The 24,982-nt window shown below is 48.3% G+C and overlaps 1 protein-coding gene and 1 long non-coding RNA gene across 3 annotated transcripts in view; one reads left to right on the forward strand and one right to left on the reverse strand.

Annotated features, from left to right (window-relative positions):
• CLMP (CXADR like membrane protein) overlaps positions 1-16,820 on the reverse strand; it is a 99,145-nt gene extending 82,325 nt beyond the window's left edge. Inside the window, exons 1-2 of one of the 2 annotated variants that reach the window (XM_061146289.1) lie at positions 16,806-16,820; positions 15,603-15,945 (exon numbers count right to left, since the gene is read on the reverse strand). In XM_061146289.1, coding sequence (XP_061002272.1) covers positions 15,603-15,630 — 28 coding nt within the window. In that variant the 5' untranslated portion in view covers positions 15,631-15,945; positions 16,806-16,820. Of the gene's footprint in view, positions 1-15,602; positions 15,970-16,805 lie in introns of those variants that run through there. The other variant, XM_061146294.1, reaches the window with a different exon arrangement.
• Positions 13,305-24,982, forward strand: part of LOC133059326 (uncharacterized) — a 50,237-nt gene continuing 38,559 nt past the window's right edge. Inside the window, exon 1 of the long non-coding RNA XR_009693514.1 lies at positions 13,305-13,893. This is a non-coding gene — a long non-coding RNA (uncharacterized LOC133059326). The remainder of the gene's footprint in view (positions 13,894-24,982) is intronic.

The following is a 24,982-nucleotide window of genomic DNA, read 5'->3' on the forward strand; positions in this document are numbered from 1 at the left end:
AACACAATAGTTATGATGGGAGAACTTCCAAGTTTGCATCATTTCTCACCTGATTCCCATTGTTCTTCCATCCCAACATTTTTCTCTTTTTCAGTCTACAAAGCCCAGGCTCAAATCCTCACTTTCTGTCACTTACTAATTAAGTGACTTTGGACAAATTACTTCTCTTAGTTCCAGTATTTTGCTCATCTATAAAATGGAGATGTCTTAGGGTTTTTACAGAAATGAATTGAGTCTCCATATTGGGTGCCTGGCTCACAGCATGGCTTCGATTAATGAAAAATGAAAGTGTTAGTCGCTCAGTCATGTCCAATTCTTTGCGACCCCATGGACTGCAGCCTGCCAGGCTCCTCTGTCCATGGAATTCTCCAGGCAAGAATACTTGGGTGGGTTGCCATGTCCCCCTCCAGGGGATCTTCCCAACCCAGGGTCAAACCCAGGTCTCCTGCATTGAAAGTGGATTCTTCATCATCTGAGCCACCAGGGAATTTGGTTGCAATAAGTGGGGAGAAAAACTAAAGAAAACAGGAGTATTTAGCTTGTAAAATGGAAAAGCAGGACAGGAGACAACCATGAAGGAATATTAGGCTTTGGGATAGAATGAGGATGGACAGCTATGATGTAATAGCAATGACATTAGCTGTCTGTCTTGAGCCTAGTTCCTTAATCTCTCCCTGAGTCTCAGTGTCCCTAAACAAAAGGGGGATTGATCACTACACACTTCAGGCTGGGCTTGTAACATTACACAAGGTGATATGTATGTGAAAATGTCTAGCACAGTACCCATCACAGACAAATGTTTTTAAAACATCACTTTACAAACTGGCGGGCCCTTCACTTTTAAGGCCATTATGGCTTTTCCGAATCTTTGTAGCCTTGGTGGGTGACATTTACCTGGAAAAGTGACTCCAGCTCAGAGCGTAAAGTCCCTCCCAGGGTAAGAGCTGTCCTGGAGAGGACAGGGCTCTGCAGGTCCTGAGCACCCTGCAGTGTTCCACTGGAGGATGGATGACCATCTTCCAGAAGGGACTTCTGCTGGGTGGGAAGGGGAACAGATGGACGCATAAAAGTCTTCAGGAACTGAATCCTCTGTGTCAGGAAGACAGGAACGGGGAAGGCAGGGGAAGGGTAGAGGCAGCCCCAAATGAGCTGATATTCCCTGTAATAAACACTATATCGGCAAACCCTAGAACAGCCAGAGAAAACTTGATAAACCCAAGATAGCAGCACTTTCTGTCCTGGGCATGACAGTTCCTGTTTTGAGAGACAAGAGTGGTCTCCCAGAATTTCCAAACCTCCTTTGAGCACATACACTCAGGGTGCTGAAGTGTGTGATCTCCACATACCCCTTCTCCCTCACCTCCCCCATGCCCTCTGCCCTGGGAGGGAAAGAAGCCCAGCTGCAATCAGGTACCCTGGTCATGATCAGCAGGGCGCACAGGCCATCATCATGGGCCCCTCTGCAATCTCTAATTCAGGTGACTATGTTCTATACACAGGGTCTTTGAAGATGTGTATAGGCTTTAAAATCCTTAGCGTTTCTGAGTTGCTTGAAGAGCTTTGGGCTAGGAGCCAGGATACTGGGCTGGCCATGAACTGGCTGCATGATCTAAGGAAAGCCACCTGACCTTTCTAAGCCTCAGTTTCTCTTGCTCCATCTCTCCCTTCCTTCCTGAAAGGTGTTTTCCATGGACAAGCAGCACTGGATGGAAACTTGTTGGAGACATGGAATCTCAGGTCCCCATCCCAGACCTGCTAAATCAGATCTTGCATTTTAACAAGATCCCCAGGTGATTCATAAGCACCTTAACGTCTGAGAAGCACTGGCTTAGGTGACTGAATAGCACATGAACTTACAGCACCAGCTCTGCAGTCAGACTGCAGAGTTCAGCCTGGTTCAAACCCAGGCTTCATGGCTCAGAAGCTGTGTAACCTTCAGCAAGGACTTCACCTCTATAATGATCCACGCCCTCCTCTGTAAAAGGGATCCTAATAGTATCTACATATAGTAGAGTTGTCATAAGGATTAAATTATTAATGAAATAATATATACAAAGAGCTCTGTACAAACAAGAGCTCATTACATAACTTTTTTCATTTATAAAATGTCTCAGTTGCTATGCACACCATAGAGGGTAAAAAGCAGACATGTTTATTCATCTCTTTCCTGAGCATCTACCTCTGTGTAGATGCACTGTGGGGATCCAGAAACTGGCATACAAAGTCCAGACTCTTGTGGAAACAGACAAGAGACAAGGGGTTGAGCAGCAGTAAAAAGAAGACTTCAGATTGTGATAAATGTTAGGAAGAAAATATAGCAGGGTAATGTGATGTGCCCAGACCGAGGCTGGGTGGAGCTCAGGAAGGGTCTCATGGAGGTAATGTTTGTTAGTGAAAACTGTAAGGCAAGAGGAGCCTTTAAAGACCAGGGAAAGAGTGCACCAGGTGAGGGAGAGACACGTGCAAAGGTCCTGGGACTGAAGCAGCTTCAGCATCTTCAGGGCAGACTGTGTGGGTCTATTCTTGTGCCAGGGAAAGCAGTGGGGACAGAACTGGGGGCTCGGGGAGCAGGGAGACCTGGGTGGCGGGGTGGGGGTGGGCACAGGCAAGGCATCAGCTCACACTGTCTGCGTGGGAAGGGCGGCAAGGGATCACAGGGGTCTGCAGTCTCCCACTAAGGAACCCTGCAGAGCCCGCCTGTGGCAGAGCTGGAAGGACCTGGAACTTCTCCCTTCAACCTCAGCTTGTGCAGGGTGACAACCGAGACCCAGAGAGTGAGATAGATGCCCAAGGTCCTTCTCCACACTGCCTGAGGTAGGTCCCCAAACTGGCCTGAAAGCTTCGAGTATGTTATTTCCAGAATGAGGCTGAGTATTCACACACTTCCCCATGTATCCTCCCCCCACTCCACACCCCAGCTGTGTGTCTCCTCCTGCCTTCTCACCCACCCTCTGACGCAACGACTTCACCTCACATGACACATACTCTTGCTCTACTGTTAGCTAAAGTTAAGATCTTACACCTTAATGACTCTCCTTTTCCAAAACCCACATTTCACTTCCTGTCTCTGCCGAACATTTTGGCCTTTAACCACATTCTGTCTGACCTCTCTCACCATTTCCTTTTCCCTCTGTCAGTCTGGTCCCCCGACTGGAACTTCGATGAGCAAGTAACCCAGGACACAGGAGTTGCTTCATAATGGAAATGTGAATCCTCTGATAAAATCCACCCACAGTTAAGCCCTTGGAGATCCCAGGGAAAGCAACACACACAGACAAAACTAGTTACAAAACCACCCTAGGTCAGAGCCATCTCTCCCTATTACAAGAAAAGTGATGGTTTGATTTCTCAGTGTCAGGGTGGGATTAAAGTCACAGTAGAGGGACTCCTTTAGTGGTCCAGTGGTTCAGAATCCACCACCAGTGCACAGGACATGGATTCGATCCCTGGTCCAGAAAGATTTCACATGCCATGGGGCAACTAAGCCCGTGGGTCACAACTTCTGAATCCATGCTCTAGAGTCCGTGCTCTGCAATACGAAGCCACTGCAATGAGAAGCCCTCGAACCACAACTAGAGAGTCACCCCCTACTCACCACAACTAGAGAAAGCCTGCACACAGCAATGAAGATCCAGCATAGCCAAAAAAAAAAAAATTTTTTTTTTTCACAATTTAAAATCACAGCAGAAATCAGCTTTGTCTGAAGCAGTTCTAACTGAGAGGATGAACACATCCATCTCCAGGCCTGCCTGTCACCCACTCCTTTGGGCTGCTCTTATTTCAGAGTCCCTGCTGGGCATGTGAATTGGAGCAGAGAGAAAGTAGACAAATGTGGGTTATGCTTCTTTTACTTTGAGGCTGTCCCGCCACCCTAGACATGCAAGTATCTTTTCCTACCTTGCCTTGTCCCTGTGATTTTCACAAGCAACAGTCAGGTCTGAGAGCAAAAAGACTAACAGACGATGACACGCCACCATCACTCAGAGGACAGAACACCTGCTTTGACCCGGGTTCAACTCTGAGATAAGCCCAGACCTACAGGAGCTGGTGAAGCATGGAGGAGTTGGCCAACCACCTCCTCACTGAGCACAGGTTCACGATGACTCCTATTTACATCCCAGTGAAGTGCTTGTCATAAGGGCTGGGTAACCAATGCCAGCTTGCTTGCAAAGTTGGGTCAGGTTCTTGCAGTAAGAAGCAGGCATCAGACAGGAAATCCTGTAGCTGAGGGGCACTGCTTGCATAGGCTTGCATTGTTCCTTCAACTACTAATGGAAGCCTACTCCTTGACAATAATAGGTTTGTTAGACACTCTGTGTTCTCACTTCCCGTGTCCCCAGGGCCCAGGGGCATAGGCCGCTGTGGCCCCGCACACACCCTGGGTAATTTGTTGTCGGCCACTGCCTCCTCCAGCCTCACCCCAATAAAAGGGAAGGAGATCCAGAAAACTTCAGAACCTTTATAACACCATCATTCCAAGGACAGATGGAAAAGCTTAACCACAATTCACTCCGCCCGCCCACACAGCACCAAGACACCCTCTAGCCTCTCACCCCCATGGGGTCAAATCTGGGACCTTGAATGCTTTTCCCTTCAGCCTATAAACCCACATCTTATGTGTCAATGGGCATCACCTGAGGTTATAGCAAGTGATGGTGCCAGATCAGGGAACTAGGTGTGTGTCTTTCATTCCCCAGTTCCTGCCAAACGTGCCTGATGTCCCGCTCTAGAGCTTCTCAGATGTTTCCGATGTTCTGTGGGAATCTTGAAGGTTCTGGTTCAGTGGGTCCGGGTGGGACCTGAGATGCTACACTTGTAGCAAGGTCCCTGTGCTACCCCTGCCGCTCACATGAGGATCACACCTGAAATAGTGACATAGTCTACATTTGGTTGGGTGACCAACCAAATGGTTTTTTTCAGGATTGTCCTGATTTTAGCACTGAAAATCCTGTATTCCAAATTCTAAGAACCACCCTCCAGTCTTGAGCAAATCAGGACGGTTGGTCACTGTACCTATTAGACAAACCTCAAGTCATCCCAGGGTAGAGAGCAGTCACAACAGGCAACGATCTTTCAAAGGAAGCTCATTCACTCCCCGCTCCACGAGCTGGCAATGAGACAGCAGAGGTGGGAACGTGTGAGGGACCCTGCTTGGTGCTGGGGGGTGTTTCTGCCATGGATAGGAGGGGTTCTCATGGTCCACTGGAGGAGGGGGATGAGCAATCGTTTAAGAGTTAGAAGACCTGCCTTCTCCTTTTGATTCTGCTCATTAGCTACGTAACACCAGGAAAATGTCTTAACCTCTCTGATCGATTAAATGGAGACTGACAATACCTGTCTCACAAAGCTGTCATGAAGATTATATGGGCTAACATACACATAAGCCCTAAGCCTGGAAATAATGTTTTTATAAATCCCACCAACACATTCTATAATCACTGACTTGTGTTTCCTCTGCCCGCCCTACCGCAGATACCCCAGTGGAGTCAGTGACGCGCAGGGTGAATCCACCAGGTCAGAGAAGGGAAAAAGAGGAAGAGGACCTTTGACTCCATGTGACAGGTGACGCAGGAAAGATGAGCTTTACAGAGGATGCGTCTGCTCTTTGTGTGTGTGTGTGTGTGTGTGTGTGTGTGTGTAAGTCTCTGGTTCTCTCTGTGTGTCTCTGTCTCTGTGTGTGTGTCTGTTTCTCTGCCTTTGTCTCTGTCCTTCTGTCTCTTTCTGGTTTTTTTTTTTTTCTGTCTTTTTCTGTCTTTCTTGTTTCTTTCTTTGTCTTCCTGTCTTTTCTCTGTTTTTCTGTCTCACTCTCTTGTTTCTCTCTCTCCATCTCTGTCTCCCTCTCACTACCTGCCAGAGCAGGTATACTGGGTCCAGTGAGAGCAACAATACTGGGTCCAGAGCAGGAAGGGCAGAGTGAGGGGAAGGTCAGGCTCAGGTGGCAGGCGTGTGAGGGATGGTCATCTGACTCCCTCAGGGCTTGGGAAGCTGCAGGACTCCAGGAACAGGGAGAGAGAGGTGGTGGAGCAGAGACGGAGGCTGTGAAGAGGGGTTCGCATTTCTAGCTCTCCTCCTTTGAGGGTGACAGGCCAAGAGGCGGGAGCCCGTACTTGGCCATTGGCTGAAGGGCTGGGGGGACGGACCTCCAGCCAAGGAAAGCAGATGGAGACCAAGCCTCTGCTGGACACCCAGCCTCTACCCACCTGGCCCAGGAATCCATTCTGAGTGGGAATTCTAGGTCTAAGGAAATCTGGGACACCCAGTTTAGCCCTCTTGAACAGGGAGGGAATCACACTCTTTGCTCTCTTTGCTGTTCAGGTCAGTGGAAAAAAACAAGACATTTTCCTTCCCACCTTGAGGTTTTCCTTTCCTCCCAAATTTAAACAGGAAATACAATTCAACATGTCAAGTGTGGGTGTTGAGCTCACTGGATCTAATTTTGGTCAGGACGAAAGTGGAGGGTGCGGGGCCTTGCAGCTGCTTCTCAGGCCAGATTCTCAAAGACCAGGTGGTGGCCACTCGGTCCCTGAGTGGTCTCCCATCTGTGTGTCCCCACAGGTGTGTCATCCATCTGTCTCTCCCTCCCATCTTCCCCAGGTCAGTGCCGAAGCAGGAGGCAAACTCAGATCCAGTCTGTACAGCTTTGCAGCCTAAGTCAGAATACTTGACCCCTTCACTCTCACTCTTCTGACCCAAAAGAGGGATGATGATAACACCGGCCTCTCGTGTTGCTCTGAGGTTACCAGAAATTTCTTGTACAAAAGTCCCTAGCATGATGCCTGCTACATAGCAGGTGCTCAATAAAACACTGCCTGAAAGTGAAAGCAGAAATGAACCAGCCTGTGTTTGCCCAGGCTGGGCAGCTCAAGTGGGCATGGGCCTCGAGGAGCTTGTGTTGGGCAGGGCAGAGCCAGCCCCCTGTGATCTGGCTTCAGTGGACAGTAAGCAGAGTGGGTGTTTCTTGCCCAGGACTGAGTAACACAAAAAATTACTCTCCCAGAGCAGTTACAGAAACTGCAGTGCAGGCGGAGTCTATGCACCTCCTGGGGTCATGGGGCAGGGTGACATACCCCAAAGGACATCTGGGGACTCATCTGCCGGATGGAGGGGCAGCGGTGGTCGGAGCCCTGAAGGCCGGCCCTGCTGGCCTGGTGTTGGCTGATTTCAAGCAAATCCTCCAATCCCCCTGGGCTGAGCCTCTCCCAGCAGGGACAGTCATTTATTAGCTTATTATGTACTGAGCAGGATGATAAATTCTTTGTATGCACTGACTCATTTAATTCTCACAACAAACCTATGCATTATGAGATGCGATCACTGATGAGAAAACTAAGGTCAGGAAGGGGCAATGCCCAAGGTCACATGGTTATAAAGAGGCCCAGCCAGGATCCCAGGGCTGGGTGCTCACAGAAGCGGCTACCCTGCCTGTCCACATGGCTGTTCCTGTGCCTGCCCCGACTCTTCCCTTGAAGAGTGATTGGAAATAATTGGAACTGTCACTGGAAGTAATGAGAAGTGACAGAAGCTGGGTTGGAAGGCTTATTGCTCCGAGTCGGAATGACCCCCACAAACGCAAGCCTAAATTTAAACAATGAAGTCGCAAAGCAATCTCTCTCTCCAGGATTTTACACCCCCTCACCCTCCAACACCCCAACAAAAAAAGTAAGGATATGTCAGGGGCTTAGACTGTTCAATACAAATGGATTTCTTATGGAACAAAAAATTCCTTCTTGGCTTGATCCTATTTGCTTTCCATGTGGACAAATGCTATTAAAACCTCAGGTGAACAGACTATCATTCTTAACTAAGAGATCCAAATTCACTGATGTATTTCTCTCTCTTTTTCTTTTCTTTTTAATGTCCCATGAGGGACAGGGAACCAGAGGCAGCCATGGAACTGGCAGGCTGTGATGGAGAATGACCCATAACTTTCAATAGGCGAGGACTTTGGGAGGTCCGATCCCTCCAGGAAGCACTGGGCTGAATGCCAAGGACACACACCGCTGAATCCATCCCTTCTTATGGCGATGGGAGTGATCCATCAACCAACCAGCTGTTTATTTAGCACCAGCCCCACTAATGTGCAAGTGCGGCTGGCGACCGGAGAACATCAGCCACCAGTGAACATCAGCCACCAGCAAACATCAGCCACCAGCCTGAAGAGCCACATAGGAATGTACAGCCCATCCCATAAGACAGCACAGGATGGAGTTGCTTTCTCCCTGGGACACCTAGAAACCCTGGCACTTTCCTCAATGACAGCACTTGTTTATGACAGCACTCAATGACAGTCTTGTTTATGACTGTGTTGCCCCACTGGGCTGACTTCTTAGATGGTGGGAACTGCATTTCATATCACTGGCCCTGGGAGTCTAGCACAGAGCCTGAACTGTAGAAGGAGCACCCCGCCACCCCTTCTCTAATTGTTTTGTGAGTGAGGGTGTGTGAATGAAGTCAAAAATGTTATGGAACACACATAAGAGCTCCTGGAAGCTCCCAAAAGTTGTGGCCACCTTTCCCCTGTGCGGTAGAAAGAGCTCAGAGAAGCAGCTCCATAAAGCCAGGAAGGCTAGCTTTTAGCTTTGGCATTCTCTTCTCTTGCTTTTTCTATGCCTTCCTCTTCCGCCTGCTCCTCTTTCATCTCCCCTGTTGTGATGGCCTGAACTCTTCAGATCCCCTTGCTGCCTGGCTTCAGAAAAAGCTCCCATATTCCACACTGGCGTCTGAAGACGGCTGCCCATGTTCCCTTCTCAGTATGGTCACAAAGGCGGTGGCTTCTCCCCTGCCTTCCGCAAAGACAAAGCAGACCTCAGTCTTATCACCAGCGGACTCTGGCTGGGGCTCCACACCGCTGTCACTAGCAAAATCAAGACTGTTTGATTTCAGCCTTCTTCCCCATTCTGGTCTATTCAGTGCCAAAGGAAACAAACTTTTATTTTCCCAGAATCTAGACAGTTAAGAAGCTCAGATAACCAGAATTTTTTTTTTTCTTTTCTTTTTGGTACAGTCTGCATTCTTCTTCGGGGATGGGAAACAAAGAAGTCAAAACTGCTGAAAAGAGAAATTTAACTAGAAAAGGCAATATATAGGGCAAGTCATAGCCAAACGTACACCATCATCACCCAAGCTCAGTACCAACAAGGAGCTTGAGCTCACTCATCCAACTCAAAAGCACAGCAATGACCTTGAGGACCAGGAGAGTCATCTGGTTCACTAGCTTATGCAGCTTCATTCATCGGCAGACGTAACCTTTGTATGTCATATGCAGTAATTCCGGATCCTAAACAATAAACATTAACCCAAACAAACATTTCTTAACCCTCTGAATGGTATGGGGTAGGGGGTGATAATGTTCTAACTGAACTTTCCACTGTGGGATGTATGGTTTAGAATTCTTTAAACAAAGCCTTGGTTCAACCTGACCCTCTCTTCCTGGTAACACAGAAGACTTGATTTCAGAATAATTATGTGCCTCCTGAAAATTGGAAAGCAAATCGTTTTTGGAATCTAAAATGCTTGCTTGGTGTCCTGGCTCAGTTGTTTACTAAGATGGTAATCTTGAGAAACTCACTTTATTTCTCTAGACCTTAGTTTATTTATTTGTGAAGTGGCATAATGATGACATTTACCCTCAAGTGATTTGAGAATGAGATAAGGTATGTAAACTGTGGAACTTTGTACAAATGTTAGCAATAAATTCTGCGGTCATAACAATCCCATCCACATAGTCCTCTCTCAGGTACTATGAGGGAGCTAAAAATATACAATTCACATTTCAAAACCCAACCACAAGTTCAAGTCCACGCAGGGAGACCATTCAGCTATATCCTTAGTGGGTGCACTTTATCATATGTAAATTATGCCTCAATTTTAAAAACTGAAGGAAATGCTTAATCCCTGTAAACAGTTCCATAAACAGACCTGCTACTCAGAAGTCTACCCTGGGTGTCCACGCTTGGGGTTGTTTTATAGGTAACTCTGCTCAGGACGAGGCCCCTTGATGAGTATTTCAGGTACTAAACTTCCAGGGCAGAGGTCTGTGGCCATCTACCCTGACCTTGAATGATGCTGCCTGGCTATCAGCACCCCAGGGCAGACCCAGGGTGGAGTTACAACTGCTCTCTTCACATCAGGCAGCCAGCCCTTCTGGATTCATAATCATATGCTACCAATTCTCATGAGTGGGCAATGCCTGAAAAAAAAGAAATCAAACAAGCATGGTAACACCCATGTGTTCTGACCACAGCCATGTCTGGACCAGCTGACAAATTCTCAGAATTATAAAACAAACCAGAGAATGTTAGAGTATAAGGAAACTTAGAGACAGCCTGAGTCTAGTAACCTCATTTCACAGAGAAAGAAACTGAGGCTCAGAATGGTAATGACTTGCCCAGAATAAACCAGTGAAACCATGAAGTTGCAGCTAGAGCTATTGATTTCCTGCTCGATTCCTTGAAGGCACACCTACATCTTTAGGACTTCGGGTATAATCCCTTACCCCAGTACACCAGACAAGGCACTGCAGAAGTTTCCAAGACTTTCAGTTAAGATGGTTAAATTGAAATGCTGTGACATCTGCCCTATTTTTAAGGCAATTTCTCAACATAAAAACCAAATGGCAATTATTCAGTGCTTAGCTCATTTAAATGGAGCATCTGAAGAGCAACTGTGATCTTGGAGCTCAACTAATGAGCTAAAGTGGAGAGAGAGAGAGATTTTCTACCTCGAGAATGTGTGCTAGGATAGATTATGGAGTTAGGGGGCCCTTCTATTAAGCTACTTGTTTAAGTTTAGCCATATCTCTCTGAACTTTGATTCTTTCTTCATCACAAAAGAAGGGGTGGGTTTAGATCAAGGATTTAGTTGGGTTCCAAGGAATGGTATTAGGAGGTTGCTGAACCCCTAGAAGTTACAGGAAAATTTGATGTGTAAATGTCTTTTTCTAAGAAGTGGATTCAGGGTTTTCATTGGATTCTCAGAGGGGCCTGGGATTCAAAATTTTAAGAACAACTGCACTGATTTAGATAGTATCTTATCTTTTCCCCATGTCTGATAATCTCTGACTCTACCTTTTAAAAATGTCTGTCTAATTCATCATCATTAGTTATATTTATGAAATATACTCATGCATACTTTGCCCAGTTGAGCCCAAGACAAAAATTGAATGAGACCAGATATGAGCCTACTGGGAACATATCTTTATAATGACCATCACTATTAATGTGGGAAGATGAGGGAAGGACATGGAAGCCTACTGAGACTGATCATCAAGCCATGGGCCAGTAGGCTGTTCAAGCACTCCTCAAACTCATTTTCTCAGAAACAAAGCCCCTTCCCCATCCTGGCAAAAGTTTCAGTGAAGTCTGTTGTTAATCTGGTGCTAACAGGATTTTGGTGGTGGTGCAGTGGTTAAGAATCCGCCTGCCAATCCCGAGGACATGAGTTTGATCCCTGCTCTGATGATTCTACATGCTGCGGGGCAATTAAGCCCATGAGCCACAACTACTGAGCCCGAGCGCGCTATAGTCCGTGTTCCACAACAAGAGAAGCCACTGAAATGAGAAGTCCAAGCACCACAACTAGAGGAAGGCTACTAACAGCAACAAAGACCCAGTGTGGCCGAAAATTAATTAATTAATTAATGAGTAATAGAAGAAAAAAAGTTTTTTAAGTCTATTAAAAAAATCTGGTACTGTCGATACAACTAGTTTGTATAACAGATGTATTGTCTGGTCCCTGTCCATGTAATGTTCTATGTAAAATGTATATACATAATTAAAACAGTACAGGTTGTATTTGCATTCATGGACAAGGAAACACAAAAGCAAACAGTTAAAACTAGGCTCCTCACAGTTGTGTTGTTCCACAGTCAAACAGTAATCATATTCCAAAGCTTTCACTTCTCTTGACCTTAAGTGTTCCAAATGTTTCAAAAATCCAACTATTCTAACAGATAGTTTCCACTCTTTCAGTTTATGCAAGGTACTGAAAGTGATACTCAGATGAATAAGGCATGGAGCTTACACTCTAAGCATTCAGATCACTATAACACAAACCAGCACAACAGAAAGGCTGTTGAGATTCAAGGAAGGAATGAAAGTATATTCTGTTGGCAAAATCATGGATGGGTGTATGCAGGAAGTGGTATCTGAGGTGAGACTTACAGGGTGAACAGGATTTTGATCTGAAGTCAACAATCTAAGGGTGGAGCGTAAGAGGGCATTTTTGATGGAGGAATTATCATAAACAAAAGCAGAGAACCAGAAAGAAGCATGGGGCATAATGTGAATACAGGAAGCATTCCAGATTTATTGAAGAGTTGTGTGTGTGTGTCTGTGGGGGGGGGGGGGGGAGTGATGAGTTGTGAATGATACTGTGTAATATCTTTAACATGAGCATGAACCTCAGTGCTATAATAGGCAATGGAGACTATTCCAGGTTTATGGAGGAGCAGAGCAAGATCAAGGAATCAGAGAAAATTTGAATTTAAAATCCCTCCACCCCCATTCTACAGTCAAGGGAGTCAGAACAAGAACCCAGAAAGCTTGCCAGATTCATAATCCAAATTCTTTGCCTTATAACAGCTGTTTCATGAGATTACTGGGGTAACAGTGTGCAGGATGAAGAAGAGAGAGCTCAAGCAGGAGGCCACGTGGCTGCTATTACAGAAGTCTAGGAAGAAGTTCAGATGGGATAATGAGACCTGAGCAACAGGGGAGAGGGAAGGGTGGCGGACAGAGGAGGAGCTGGGAGAGCCCACAAAGTCCCCCTTCTTTCTCCTCCATGGAGATCAGAGATCAGATCAAGAATGAACTTCTTGTTCAATCACATCAGAAAGGTGGAACATTTGATTTCACTCACTGGTGGGTCTAGAAAGGAAGGAGTCATTAGGTCCATGCTTGTTCAGATTATGAACGCTTAGCTCTTCGGACTCCCCTTCAATACTGTACTTTCTCCAGAAAAAAGAGGCCAGAAATCACACTAGCAGTGGCCAGAAGCCACCCCGGAACTGTCCCTTTCAGGGACCAGAGATGATTTTAGGATTCAGGCAACTCTGACAGCTTTCCTCCTGGCTTTGCTTGAGTGCCCGCCCAGGCATCCCAGGGCTCAAAACCTCAGCTTTACAATGTTGTGTTGGTTTCTGCCAACATGAATCAGCCATAAGTATATATATGTCCCCTTCCTCTTGAGCCTCCCTCCCCCCCCACCCCCCCACACCACCCCTCTAGGTTGTCCCTCTGTGAATTCATACTTGAACAGTTTATTTAATTTGAGATCTGGGATGTCATGAGTCTGTGCACTTCTGACAAAGGCATAGATATGGCAAAAGCTTAATATAGGTGATCATCCTGCTCTCAGGCGACCAGTAGATGAGCATCCAGTTATGCACAATTCTAAGTCAGCAGCCCACTCGCTCTCTTCTACATGGCCTTTGGTATATAAAGACCGAACCCCCATCCTCCCAAAAAAAGACATCACAAGAGACAGCTTCTATAAGAAAGAGCGCCAATCCAACAGATGATATTCTCACCAGAGGAATGATTACACACAATAGGCACTCAATAAAAAAGGGCCAGGGAATCAATGTTATCTTCTGATCCATGTCTTAGTCTGTTTTCTCCTTTTTATGAACCAAGAGATGGACCATCATCAAAGCTGGCTGATTTCAACTGACCATGTGGGCCAAAGTCACTTTCCATCAGAAACTGTGCCCAAAGGGGGCTGGAGTAGAGCAGGGACTCAAACACCTTTGTTCTATTTCCCTTCCCCAGGCTCCTCCCACAGGCAGGATCACGCTGACATTTCCTGCTCCATGAAAAGGACTGAACAGGATCTCACTGAAGAAAACATCTTTAAGAGTCCTTCTGTGGAGCTGGAAGGCTGTATTCATGGCAGGTTAGTGAGCAAACAACCTACATTCAAATCCCGTCTCTGCTAATCAGGAGCTTACGGCTTTGAGTGAGTTATTATATTTGACCTCTTTACATCTTGTTTTCTTCATCTGTAAAATGGGGATAATAGTGGGTGGCCAGTAAGGCTGGTGTGAAGAATAAATAAGCTAACAAGATGGCCCATGTAACATGTTCAGCATAATGAGCACTCAGTGAATTTCAGCTGTTTTGAGTAAGACTGCTCTGACGTTTGAGCCTACTAACTTCTGGTGATTGATGGCTTAGGGGTAGAGGCCGTTAAAGGTGACAAAGGTGCCATCGAGATATGCCAGCTGTGCCCAAGAGTGATATTGCAATACTTGGCTGGTATTTAAAAGAGATGAGAAAAATCATGGCTCCTTACATGCCCTACTTGAGCAATAGTTCAGGTTAATCCACCTCTTTTATTCTCTTAACCTGGGTGATGGGTTATTGTTGGCCTGAGGCTGGCCTAGCCAGTTTGTAAGGTTTCAAAAAGAGACAGCCCTAGACGTCTATTTCAGAGGGACTTGTTAGTGCCTCTTCGCTTTGGTTTGGGTTTTCTATCCATCAGGCCCTAAGCAAACTCCTGGTGTTTAAGGCTGTCAGAGACAGAAGGGACTTAGGAACTGTCTGGTTTGCTTGTTTTGGAGCTAAGGGAACTGGAGGCCTGGGTAGTGGGTACGTGGTCCAAGGTCAACCAGCTGGTCAGTTCAAAACCGGGGGGCTATTCTCCCCTGGCCTGGGGTGCAGGCCAGCGTTCATGCTCCACGCCCGCTGGCTGTCTGGCTTTCTGAACTCCGGCTCACTTTTGGTCCTGGGTCACGCTTCCCTGGTGCCTGTGCTGACTTTTCTTCCGCTCCCCAGCCACCTTCCCTGCCCTGGTGCATCCCATTGTCAGCTCTTGCCCATACACCCCGGGCACTGTCCTGTAGACCTGCCTGCTTCCTGCCTGGGGTGAGTCTTTGCCTTGGGGCCTCCCAGGCCTCAGGAGTCCCGCCTGGGTGACCCCTGGAAGGGGCACGCAGGCAGCACGTCTCTGCTTCCCTCTCTACTCTCCTGTGCTCCATCTTTCTTCAGGTCTTGCTCGGCCTCCCTCAGTCTTGTTCTGCCTCACTATCCTCCTTTTTTCTCCTGCTCCCAGTCCTTTCCCTTCCCCTCTCTTCCTCCCAGGCGCTCCGCACCCTCCTGGTCCTCCTGGTGCTCGGCCCTTCCCCTCTCCGGCTATCCTCCCCTCTCCTCCCCTACTCCTTTTCGTTTACCCTCCAACACATCTGTTTCTAATCTGCGCCCTCCAGGCGCCTGCTTGAAACGAAAAAGCTCCCCCCACCCTCAGGAACCTGGCACAAAACATTCCTGAATAAACCTTCCCTCCCCTAATTCTCCAGTTTCCCCAGATACCCCTGAAACTAAATACCGCCCGCCCCAAAGGACCCTCCACACTGAGCGGTTCGCCGCCCATCTCCACCGGGAAACCCCCCACCCCAAAGCCTGCTCCAGGCCCAGATGTTCGATGGCCGACCAGGCGGCCCTCCGCTGCCAGATGTGCTCAGAGTGGCCCGGGAGGCAGGCACAGAGGCGTCCGGCTCACTCAGGGGCCGCGGGGAGGAACGTTCGGAGCCCGCGTCGCCGCCCGGGTGCGGGACAGTGTGTTCCCGGGGGCCACTCGCCCTCTCGTCCTCCCCAGGCACTCACCTAGCCCCAGCAGGACGAGGAGGGTCATCCCGATGCCCGGGCGCGGGCTCCTCCCCGCTCAGCCGCTGCCTGGCTCCGGTGGCGGGGGGGTGCAGCAGAGCGCAGCCGACGGACCTCTGGCGAGCTGGGCGCGGCGACTCGGGGTGCGCGCGGGGTGGCTGCAGCCATGTGCCGGCGCGGGAACGGCCCCACGCCCCGCGCCCGGCTCCGGGGTCCCCGCGCCCCGCGCAGAGGGGCTTCCAGTGCTCGCCCCACCAGCTTGCACCCGGACGGGAGCGGGGACCCGGGTCAGCGAGGAAAAGACGAGACGGAAAAACGCTACCGCTTCGTGGAACACTTTTCCCTGTTTGGAAAGAAAAAGGAGTGAAGAAAGAGAGAAGGGGAAAAAAAAAAAAAAAGAGTGAGCTGGAACCACATGGTTGCCTCCCACCGGCAGCCCCTCCCTCGCTCGCTCGCTCGCTGCTCCCTCCCTCCCAGCGCTCGGGGCGCGCGGGGCGCCGGCTGGGCAGCCGCGGGGGTCGGCGGGGGTCGGCCTGGGGCGGGGCGCTCTGTTGGCGGCCGCGGGGAGGAGAGGGCATGCAGCCGCGCGGGGGCCGGTGTGGGATCGACCCTGTAGGAGAGAACCGGGGACACTTGGGCCACGAGCGAGGATGAGGCCTTGTCAGTCTCCTCGGTCTGCGTCCTCACTTCGTCCTTATCTCTCTACTTCTCTCGCGCATCCTTTTCTCGCTCACACACACTCTGGCTTCCGCACAAGTCTGCGCTGTCTCGGCTTCCATCTCTTTGCATTTCTCTCGCGTTTGCATTCTCCTTGCCTCTCCCACCTCCTCGCTCCTCTTCCCTTAATTCCTCACTCTTTCTCCTCTCCTCAGCCATCCCTGCCACGTTGAGTCGGGGTGAAACTCCAGACCCACCTTTCCGGACGGCTCAGCCTGAAAATGACTGTCGGGGCTGTAAAGCGCGGGTCTGGTTGCGCGCTCCTGACTTCCCTGTCTTTCCCTTGGCCTTTGGCCTTTTCTCTTTCACTCTCGGCGATGATCCCGGCAGCCCACCCTAGGATCGGGCCGAGCTAAGCGGACGGGGGTTCAGAACTCGATGCAAAGGGGTCCGTTGGGACGCCCTGGTGCAGACCACCCTGCACGTGGCCCTGGGCAAAACAGGTATCACCCTGTTTCAGAAAAGAAGGCAGAGGACGCGGATTACCTCCTCTGTACGAAGGACCCCGTCAAGGAAACCCTGGGGGCGCCGCCGCGCGCTCCCAGGTGCCTGGGGTTGTGCCCACCAGGACCCCCGGCGGCGGGAGGAGACCGCAGCGACTGCCACACTGAGGTCTCAACTGCACTGGGGCTCTGAGAAAGCCTGGACCTGCAACCCGTCCTCTGGATGTCCTTGGAGAGGTAGCAGCTCCATCAGCCGTAGGAGGCACGACCTCACCGTGCCCGCTGAGTGGAGCTGGGGCCAGCCTCCGGCGGGCGGCAGCGTCTGCTCTGTGCGCAGGAGAGATTCACTCCTGGGCCTGGCAGCCTGCTCCATCACACTTTCAACCAGTTCTCTCTCCCCGCGCCTTTAGAAGCCAGGAGATGTACTGCTGCTGCTGCTGCTGCTAAGTCGCTTCAGTCGTGTCCGACTCTGTGCGACCCCATAGACGGCAGCCCACCAGGCTCCGCCGTCCCTGGGATTCTCCAGGCAAGTCCTCCCTAATTAGCTTGTCTTTTCCGATTGCCATCAGCCAACCCCATTTCATAGGTGAGGAGAGCACAGGCCTGGAGAGGTTATGGCGCTCCCACCAGGTCCTTCAGAAGGGAAGGCGAAGGCGAGCTGCTCTTGGGGCTTTGGGGTCAGCTGTGAGAGTTGCGCCAGTAAAATTCTAGCATTCCCCACCCCCCCTTTCCTCACCCATCCCTTACCCCCTATCTTCTTCAATAACAATTTATTATGCATCTACTCTGTGCCAGATGCTTTTTTAGCCGTTGAGCACACAAAGTGAGTAGAACTTGGCTATTGACATTTTTTAAACATCTGGAATTAGTATATCTTGGCACCAACTATGGACAAGGAAGCATATTATCTTTTTATTAATTCTTATGATAATACTAAAGGATAGGCAATTTTTTTTTCCATTTTAAAGAGGGGGAAGGACTTTCCTGGTGGTCCAGTGGCTAAAGACTCCGCACTCCCAATGCAGGGGACCCAGGTTCAATCCCTGGTTAGGGAACTAGATCCCACTTGCCGCAGCTAGGAGTTCACATGCTGCAACTAAAGATACAACATGCTGCAAGCAAGACCCAGCACAGCCAAAGAAATAAACACATAAATAAAATATTTAAAGCTGAGGAAACTATAACCTAGAGAGGTTAATTATCTTGCCCCAGGTCCCAAAATATTAAAGCTCTTCTATTCCAATATTAATATCCTAATGTTATTTTATATTAAAAATAAAATATTTTAAAAGTATTTTTGTTCTCCATTTTATATTTCTTGTCTAATAGGAAAAAACACTCAAATATAATTCACAAATGAATGTGTTGAAAAAATGTCAGTTCTCTTAAAGGCTGAGGAAGGTAGGAAGGTGACTTATAGAGAAAGCGACTTTTTGTCATTTCTGTCTTAAAATTTAATATGTTGATATATTTTCAGATATATGAAAGCTGCAAAAATAGTACAAAGATTTTTGATACACTTCAGCCAGATTTCTTTTATTTCTTTATATTTATACTTTTTGTTTCTTTATAAAGGAGATATTTTTGTAAGTTTTAAAGCCCCATCTCTATTCCTTCACTGCTGGTGGCCTTTCTGATGAACTCATGATACCATGTATTGCATGAGGGCTGGTGTGCACATAAAGACAGATGTATGTGGGTACAGGCAGACGTGAGTTTAAACTTACATTGCTCAAGCTGAAGATAACAAAACGCCTTCAGCTCTAAGCTGTTAGTCAGTTGGTGGTATAGGAAATGGGGCTTCCCTGGTGGCTCAGTGGGCTTCCCAGGTGGCACTAGTAGTAAGGAATGTGCCTGCCAATGCAGGAGATGTGAGAGAAGAGGGTTCGTTCAATCCCTGGGTCAGGAAGGGGGCCATGGCAACCCACCACAGTATTCTTGCCTGGAGAATCCCACAGACAGAAGAGCCTGGCGGGCTACAGTTCTTGGGGTCGTAAAGAGTCGGACATGACTTAGCAACTAAACAACAACAAAGCACAGGAAATGCCAATTTCTTATGAATTTTGCTAAAATTGGGTCATAAACATTCAGTTTACCCAGGTCTAAAGTCTTACAGCCAGTCTATATTGGGCATCTTCTCCTTGAGGAGAGTCCGCAGGTCTCTGGAGATGACTATTTCTGAATCCGAAGCCTCCTATCTGTTGCCCGGGAGCAGAGTGCCCCGAGATGGCTCCGTAACTCAGAAACACATAGCCTACCTATGCTGTGTTCACACTGATCAGGCTGGGTGCCATGGGGATCTGAAGAGGTACACAGCAGTCCTTACCCTAAATGGACCTCTCAGTCCAGTGAGAGAGGAAGCATCAATATGCGAAATGTTTCCACAACAAACACGAAAGTTATGTAGTTAAGTGCTGGAATAAATTATCCTGACAACAAGAAACACTGGGAATTCCAAGAAGGGAGGGAGCACTATGGGCTTGGGTGGCTGTGAAGGTTCCCTGGGAGGACACTTCTTGAGCCAGGCCTTGGGAGATGGAGAGCATTTCACTAGATGAGAGGACCTGGGGAGGACCACTGAGGGGCAGGGGCACTCCTGAATGAAAACATGGAGTTAGGAGTAGCTGGGGTATATTCAGGTGGCATTGAATGGTATGAAATCCCTGAAATGAAAAATTGGTGGTGCAAAATGCTTTGGAACAATTAGCCTGCAGCAAAATTGTGAGGAGTCCTGAATGTGAGGCAAAGGACTGGACTCTGGAACTTGCTCTGCACCTTCTCCAGGCATCCTGGAAAAAATTTAGTAAAAATGACTTTGATGGAAACCATATTTTAAGAGATATAAACTAGCAGTGCCCAGCGGTGATCCTACAGATTGGCCAAGGGTGGAAAGCTTTAGTATCCTTTCTTATCCATCAGGCTCTCTATCCCCATGCTTTAGTATAAACAATTACATTTTCTCAACATTTTGTGAAGTGACATGCACATACAGCTTCAAGACAAGTCCCTTACCCTCCCCACTCCAAGTGGAGCCAGAAAGCCACCATATCTCTTCTCCACAGGAATTCTAGAGCCACTGCAGGGTGTGCATGAAACAATGGAAGAAAAATCTGAAGAAGAGAAACTGGTTAGAACCTACTGTGTTAAATGGGGAGATGAGGTGAGGGTGGTGAGACAAACAGAAGATATTTGGGAGAAAGATAAGCCAGATTAAATATCCATTGGTCGTTGTGGGTGGGAGAGGGAGTACAAAACAAGAGACAGATAAGTGATCTACTATGTTGTTATATATGCTAAGATTAAAGCTATAATTATAGACCTTCTAGTATATTCCAGGGATTATGTGTCATCAATAAGCCTCACTATAACATATTAAAATGAGTATACCAATCACTAATTGAGTGATTAAGTAAATTGCATCTCATTCCATGGTTAGTAAATGATTGAGCCAGGATTTAAAGTTAGAAGATGGAAAGACCCCACTGACTTTTGATGATAATTGCTCCTAGGGAGTCAAGTAAGTTAATTTGTCAGGAAGGGAAAAATCAATTTAACTTGAGACACCGTAACTCATAGAAAATGATAAACCACATCTATCCATTCATCCATCTGTTCATCCACTTTTCTATTTTTAGTTTGAATCAATAATTCAGTAAATCCTTGTTAAGTACCTACTAGGTGCGAAGCACTGGGAAGTCAATGGTGAACAAAGCAAAAGTTGTCCTCACCCTCCAGAAGCATATGGTGGGTTAAGGAAGATGGACAACAAAGAAGCAATCACAAACCAGAGTGAGAAATACGCTGAAGGGTGTGGAACTGATGGCAGGGCCCTGTACCTGGTGTAGGAGACATCACGGTAGCCACCCTGAGCAGGAGGAGAAGGAGATCTGTGCTGTGTCTCCTCTTGCAGGACACCTGGGAGCCAGGGGCCATGCCTTCTCATCCCTTTGTATTACAGTATCTACCCGGGCCCTGCTCTCTTAGAGGAAGACACATTTCTGAGGGCATTTAGGACCATGCAGCTGCCAGATGATGAATGGAAGGAGCTGCGCGCTGCAAGGCAGACAGTTTGGGTTCTCTGTGGCTTTCAATAGGTCACTTGATGTCACAGAGCCTTTTTCTCTTTTCCTGATGCTGTAATGGGGAAGAAATGAGATTCTGATGAAGGTGTCTCACACAGTATATAACACATAGGAGACTCAGTAAATATTCATTCCAACTAAAATTTGAGTTCACAGAATTACATTCTCTGCAGTAAAAAACAACAACAACCCCACAAAAAGCCAGCTCTTGTCTCATTTTCTTTTTCTCTTAAAACAGGTTATCTTCATATATTTTTTCCTGTCCCACAAGGACATCACTTCTTGCCTCAGCTGTTGAGGGCGCTGGTTTTCTGTATGGCTGGATGGTAAGAGGCCCCAGGTGGCTGTCAGGGTCTTGACTGGCCGCCCTTTGAGGAGATCTGTGTGCTGATGGAGGGTAAGGAATGAGGGGTCCTCCTGAGGTACAGGAGGCAGCTGTTCTCCCCACTGAGTGGGAAGAGGTGAGAACAGTGTGTCCTGCTCTACCCGACCCTGTGAGGCCACAGCCCCCAGCTTTGACCTGTGTGGTCAGCTGAGAAGCTGGGGTTTTGGTGGGGGTCAGGTTTCCTGCAGCACATTTGTCAGGGAAGAAATGACCCCTGCCTCCCCCACACCTACCAGGACCCTGGAGGCATAGATCTGTGCCCCCACCCCAGTGGGGTTTTTAGGTGCTCTCAGAAGAGTCAAGAAGCAAGATGAAAAACAGAGAAGGTTAATGTAGTTGCTGATCCTAAGAAGTTGGAATCTTGGCTTTCCACACCACCTTCTTCTCTGAGGTCAGCTAGATCTGGGATTTCCCAGCTCCTCGCCACATTCTACTTTCAATTCCTGCTAAAGTGATACCCTCAGGGATGAAATTCAGAGTTTGGAAGAAGACAGGTTGATTTTGAATTCCTGCAGCTCTCCTTACTGTGTCTAACTTGGGCAAGTTTCTTAACTTCCCTTGGCCTCTATAACTTCGGGTCATCTGTAAGAGTTCTCATAGGACTTTTGAGATGATTACATGAAACTATGCAGAGAAAGCAGGCTTCCCTGGTAGTTCAGATGGTAAAGCATCTGCCTGCAATGCAGGAGACCTGGGTTTGATCCTCGGGTCGGGAAGATCCCCTGGAGAAAGGAATGGCAACCCACTCCAGTATTCCTGCCTGGAGAATCCCATGGACAGAGGAGCCTGGTGGGCTACAGTCCACGGGGTCACAAAGAGTCAGACACGGCTGAGTGACTAGCGCACACACACGCCCAGAGAAAGCACCCAGCACAGGGCACGCTGCGCCCAGCACACCGGGCTCCTCTACGTTCCCTCTTAATCACAAACCAGGTCTGCAGGGGCTGCTGTCACTGCTCAAAGAAGGGGACAAAGAGCATCTCTTCCCTCTCAGGGTGATGTGAAGTGACTGCCTTATAAACACACAGCAAAAGGAGTAGTCAAAGTATCTCTGTGCTGTCTCCCTTTCTCATTCCCCATCTCTGTGATGAGATGAAATTCCGAAGGTTTTCTTTGGTTAATAATATTCAGAACTACCCTCAAGACAAGCTGTCCAAAGGAAGTCTGTGAGAGAGGAATGAGGTTAAGCACTAAATATCAGATCATTTGATCGCCAAGATGAGCAGAGGCATCTGATCTAACATCCTTATTTCACTGAAAAGAGCTCAAGCTCAGAGAGCATCAGGGACCTGCCTAACGCCAAACGGCCAGCTGGTGGCACAGAAGTGACCAGGGCTTCAGTCTGATGCCTAGTTCAGTGCTCTGGCCACGTCTCCTATGGGTCTGCTCTGGTCATCAACAGGGCAGGTGAGCAGACCCATGCCTGGCTTCATTTTGCAGCTGGACAGAGACCTAGGTGATTTTCCAGAGAATCCAGCAGCACGCTTTCCTCTGTAACATGTAGACACAGGGCAGAGAGCACAAATGGCCAAGCCAGAAGACAGAAATCGTTCCTATCTTCCTAGCTGGGGATGGGGCAGCTGCATGAGCTCTCCCGTGCTTTCCGCTCATCCAGCCCTAACGGAAGTGTTCCAGCCGTGAGCCCACATTCGTTCCACCTCTGTGCAGCTGCTGTCTCTGCTATCAAGCTGGATGGGTCTTCTGAGTTCCTTTCGGTCAAGCTTCCTCACTTTGTCAACTGCGACCCAGCCCGGGGAGGGGGGGCTGTTTCAGAGACATACTCAAGTTGGAGGCAGAGCCAAGCTGGAGACCGGTTGCCTAGAGACCAGCCCATTGTCTTTCCAGCAGTGTGGACGATGATCACCCAGAGTGGCTCTGACTCCTCCTGAAAGGTCAGGAATGAGCACAGAAAAGTGCGTGGTGTCTGCTGGCAGAAACACGTGTGACAGGGCCCCAGGAAGAGCTGGGATTTTTTTTTTCTAGTAATGAATGAGGCTGTCAAAGCCATCGAATAAAACTGAGGACAATATATCCAAAGCCTGTGTACGCCACTGGTGTCCTGTGAGGAGCTCCTATGTTTGAAGGCTGAGGTGCTGGGAGCTACGAGCAGCTGTTTGCAGCTGCTCAGTGACAAGACCGGTGTCTGCAGTGGCCAGGCTGAGGGGCCGGCGGGGACGATCACCATCCCCCGTCTTCCTGACCACAGCACATGCACAACTTCGTGACACAAACTCAGCTCTCTCTCTTGTGTTGTCTTGCATCTCCCCTGACCATACTGTTCCCATGGAGCAGGGTGAGGTACAGGATAGCTGTGGCCTGAAACCGCTGACCTGGACGCAGTGGACAGAGCAAGAAGTGTGACATCAGGAGACCAGCTCTGAGCCCTTCCTGGCACTGTCGCTTACTTAGTTATCTTGAACAAGTTATTTAACCTCTCTGAGCCTCAGGTTTTCATCTGAAGACAATACAAATGCTAGAACATGGTAAGTTTTTACGTTTTTTATGAAGGTAAGGGAAGTATTATTAGGAGTGTAAATGGTGGGAACTGACGTGACCTGATTAGAGCTGGTCATTCTTCTCTGTTCCCCCTGTTTCTCAGCTGGAATAGAAAATTGATGAACCCAGGAGTGTTTCATGTGCACCCACAGCAGACATAGCACGGCATGCAGAAGAAACAGAAGGGGCAAAGGACTCAAGGTGGAGGGTGGGGGGTGGGTGGGGGGTGGGTGGGGGAGGGCCCCCCTCTCACTTCCCGGAGGACGTGCCAAGCGCAAGGACAGGGCTGACAGACCCTGTACACTGGCTGCCTATCCCACGCCCTGTATATATCCACCACAGAGGTGGAAAAATCAGCTCCTGCCCAGCCTACACAGAGCATTTCCTCCAAAGTTCTTTAAAGGTAACACTTTAACTCATCCCTCTGACAGGAGCAAGTGTGCGTGCTAAGTCGCTTCAGTCGTGTCCCTTTGTGACCCCATGGACCAGAGCCCGCCAGGCTCCTCTGTCCATGGGGTTTCCCAGGCAAGAATACAGGAGTGGGTTGCCATTTCCTCCTCCAGGGCTTCTTCCCAACCGAGAGATTGAACCCTCATCTCCTGCTTGGCAGGCAAATTCTTCACTGAGCCACCTGGGAAGCCCACACACTCACTGGGATGACATATCAAAAAAAACAAGAAAACAGCAAGTGCTGGTAAGGATGTGGAGAGAGGAACTGGTGGGGATGTACAGCTACTGTGGGAAACAATATGATGACACCTCAAAAAATGAAACCTAGAATTGCCATATGACTCAGCAATTCCACTTCTAGGTATATACTCAAAGGAACTCTAGGTAGGGACTCAAAAAGATGTCTGTACACCCATATTTATAGCAACATCATTTACAATAGCCAAAAGTTGGAAACCACCCAAATGTCCATCCATAGATGAATAAACAAAACGTGACGTATCCATACATGGAATATTATTCAGCCTTAAAATGGAAGGAAATTCTGACACATGCTATAACGTGGATAGACCTTGAGGACATTATAATGAGTGACAAGAACTAGTCACCAAAGGATAAATGCTGAATGACTCCACTTACATGAAGTATGTATAATAGTCACAGTCATAGGGACATAAAGTAGAATGGTGAATTCAGGGGTAGCGTAGAGAGGGGGAATGAGGAGTTGTGTTGATAGATACAGAGTTTCAGTTTTGCAAGATGAAGCATTCTAGAGAAGGACGGTGGTGATGGTTGATGGTTAAACAG

Source organism: Dama dama, chromosome 1, assembly GCF_033118175.1.
Source record: "Dama dama isolate Ldn47 chromosome 1, ASM3311817v1, whole genome shotgun sequence".
Lineage (NCBI taxonomy): Eukaryota > Metazoa > Chordata > Mammalia > Artiodactyla > Cervidae > Dama > Dama dama.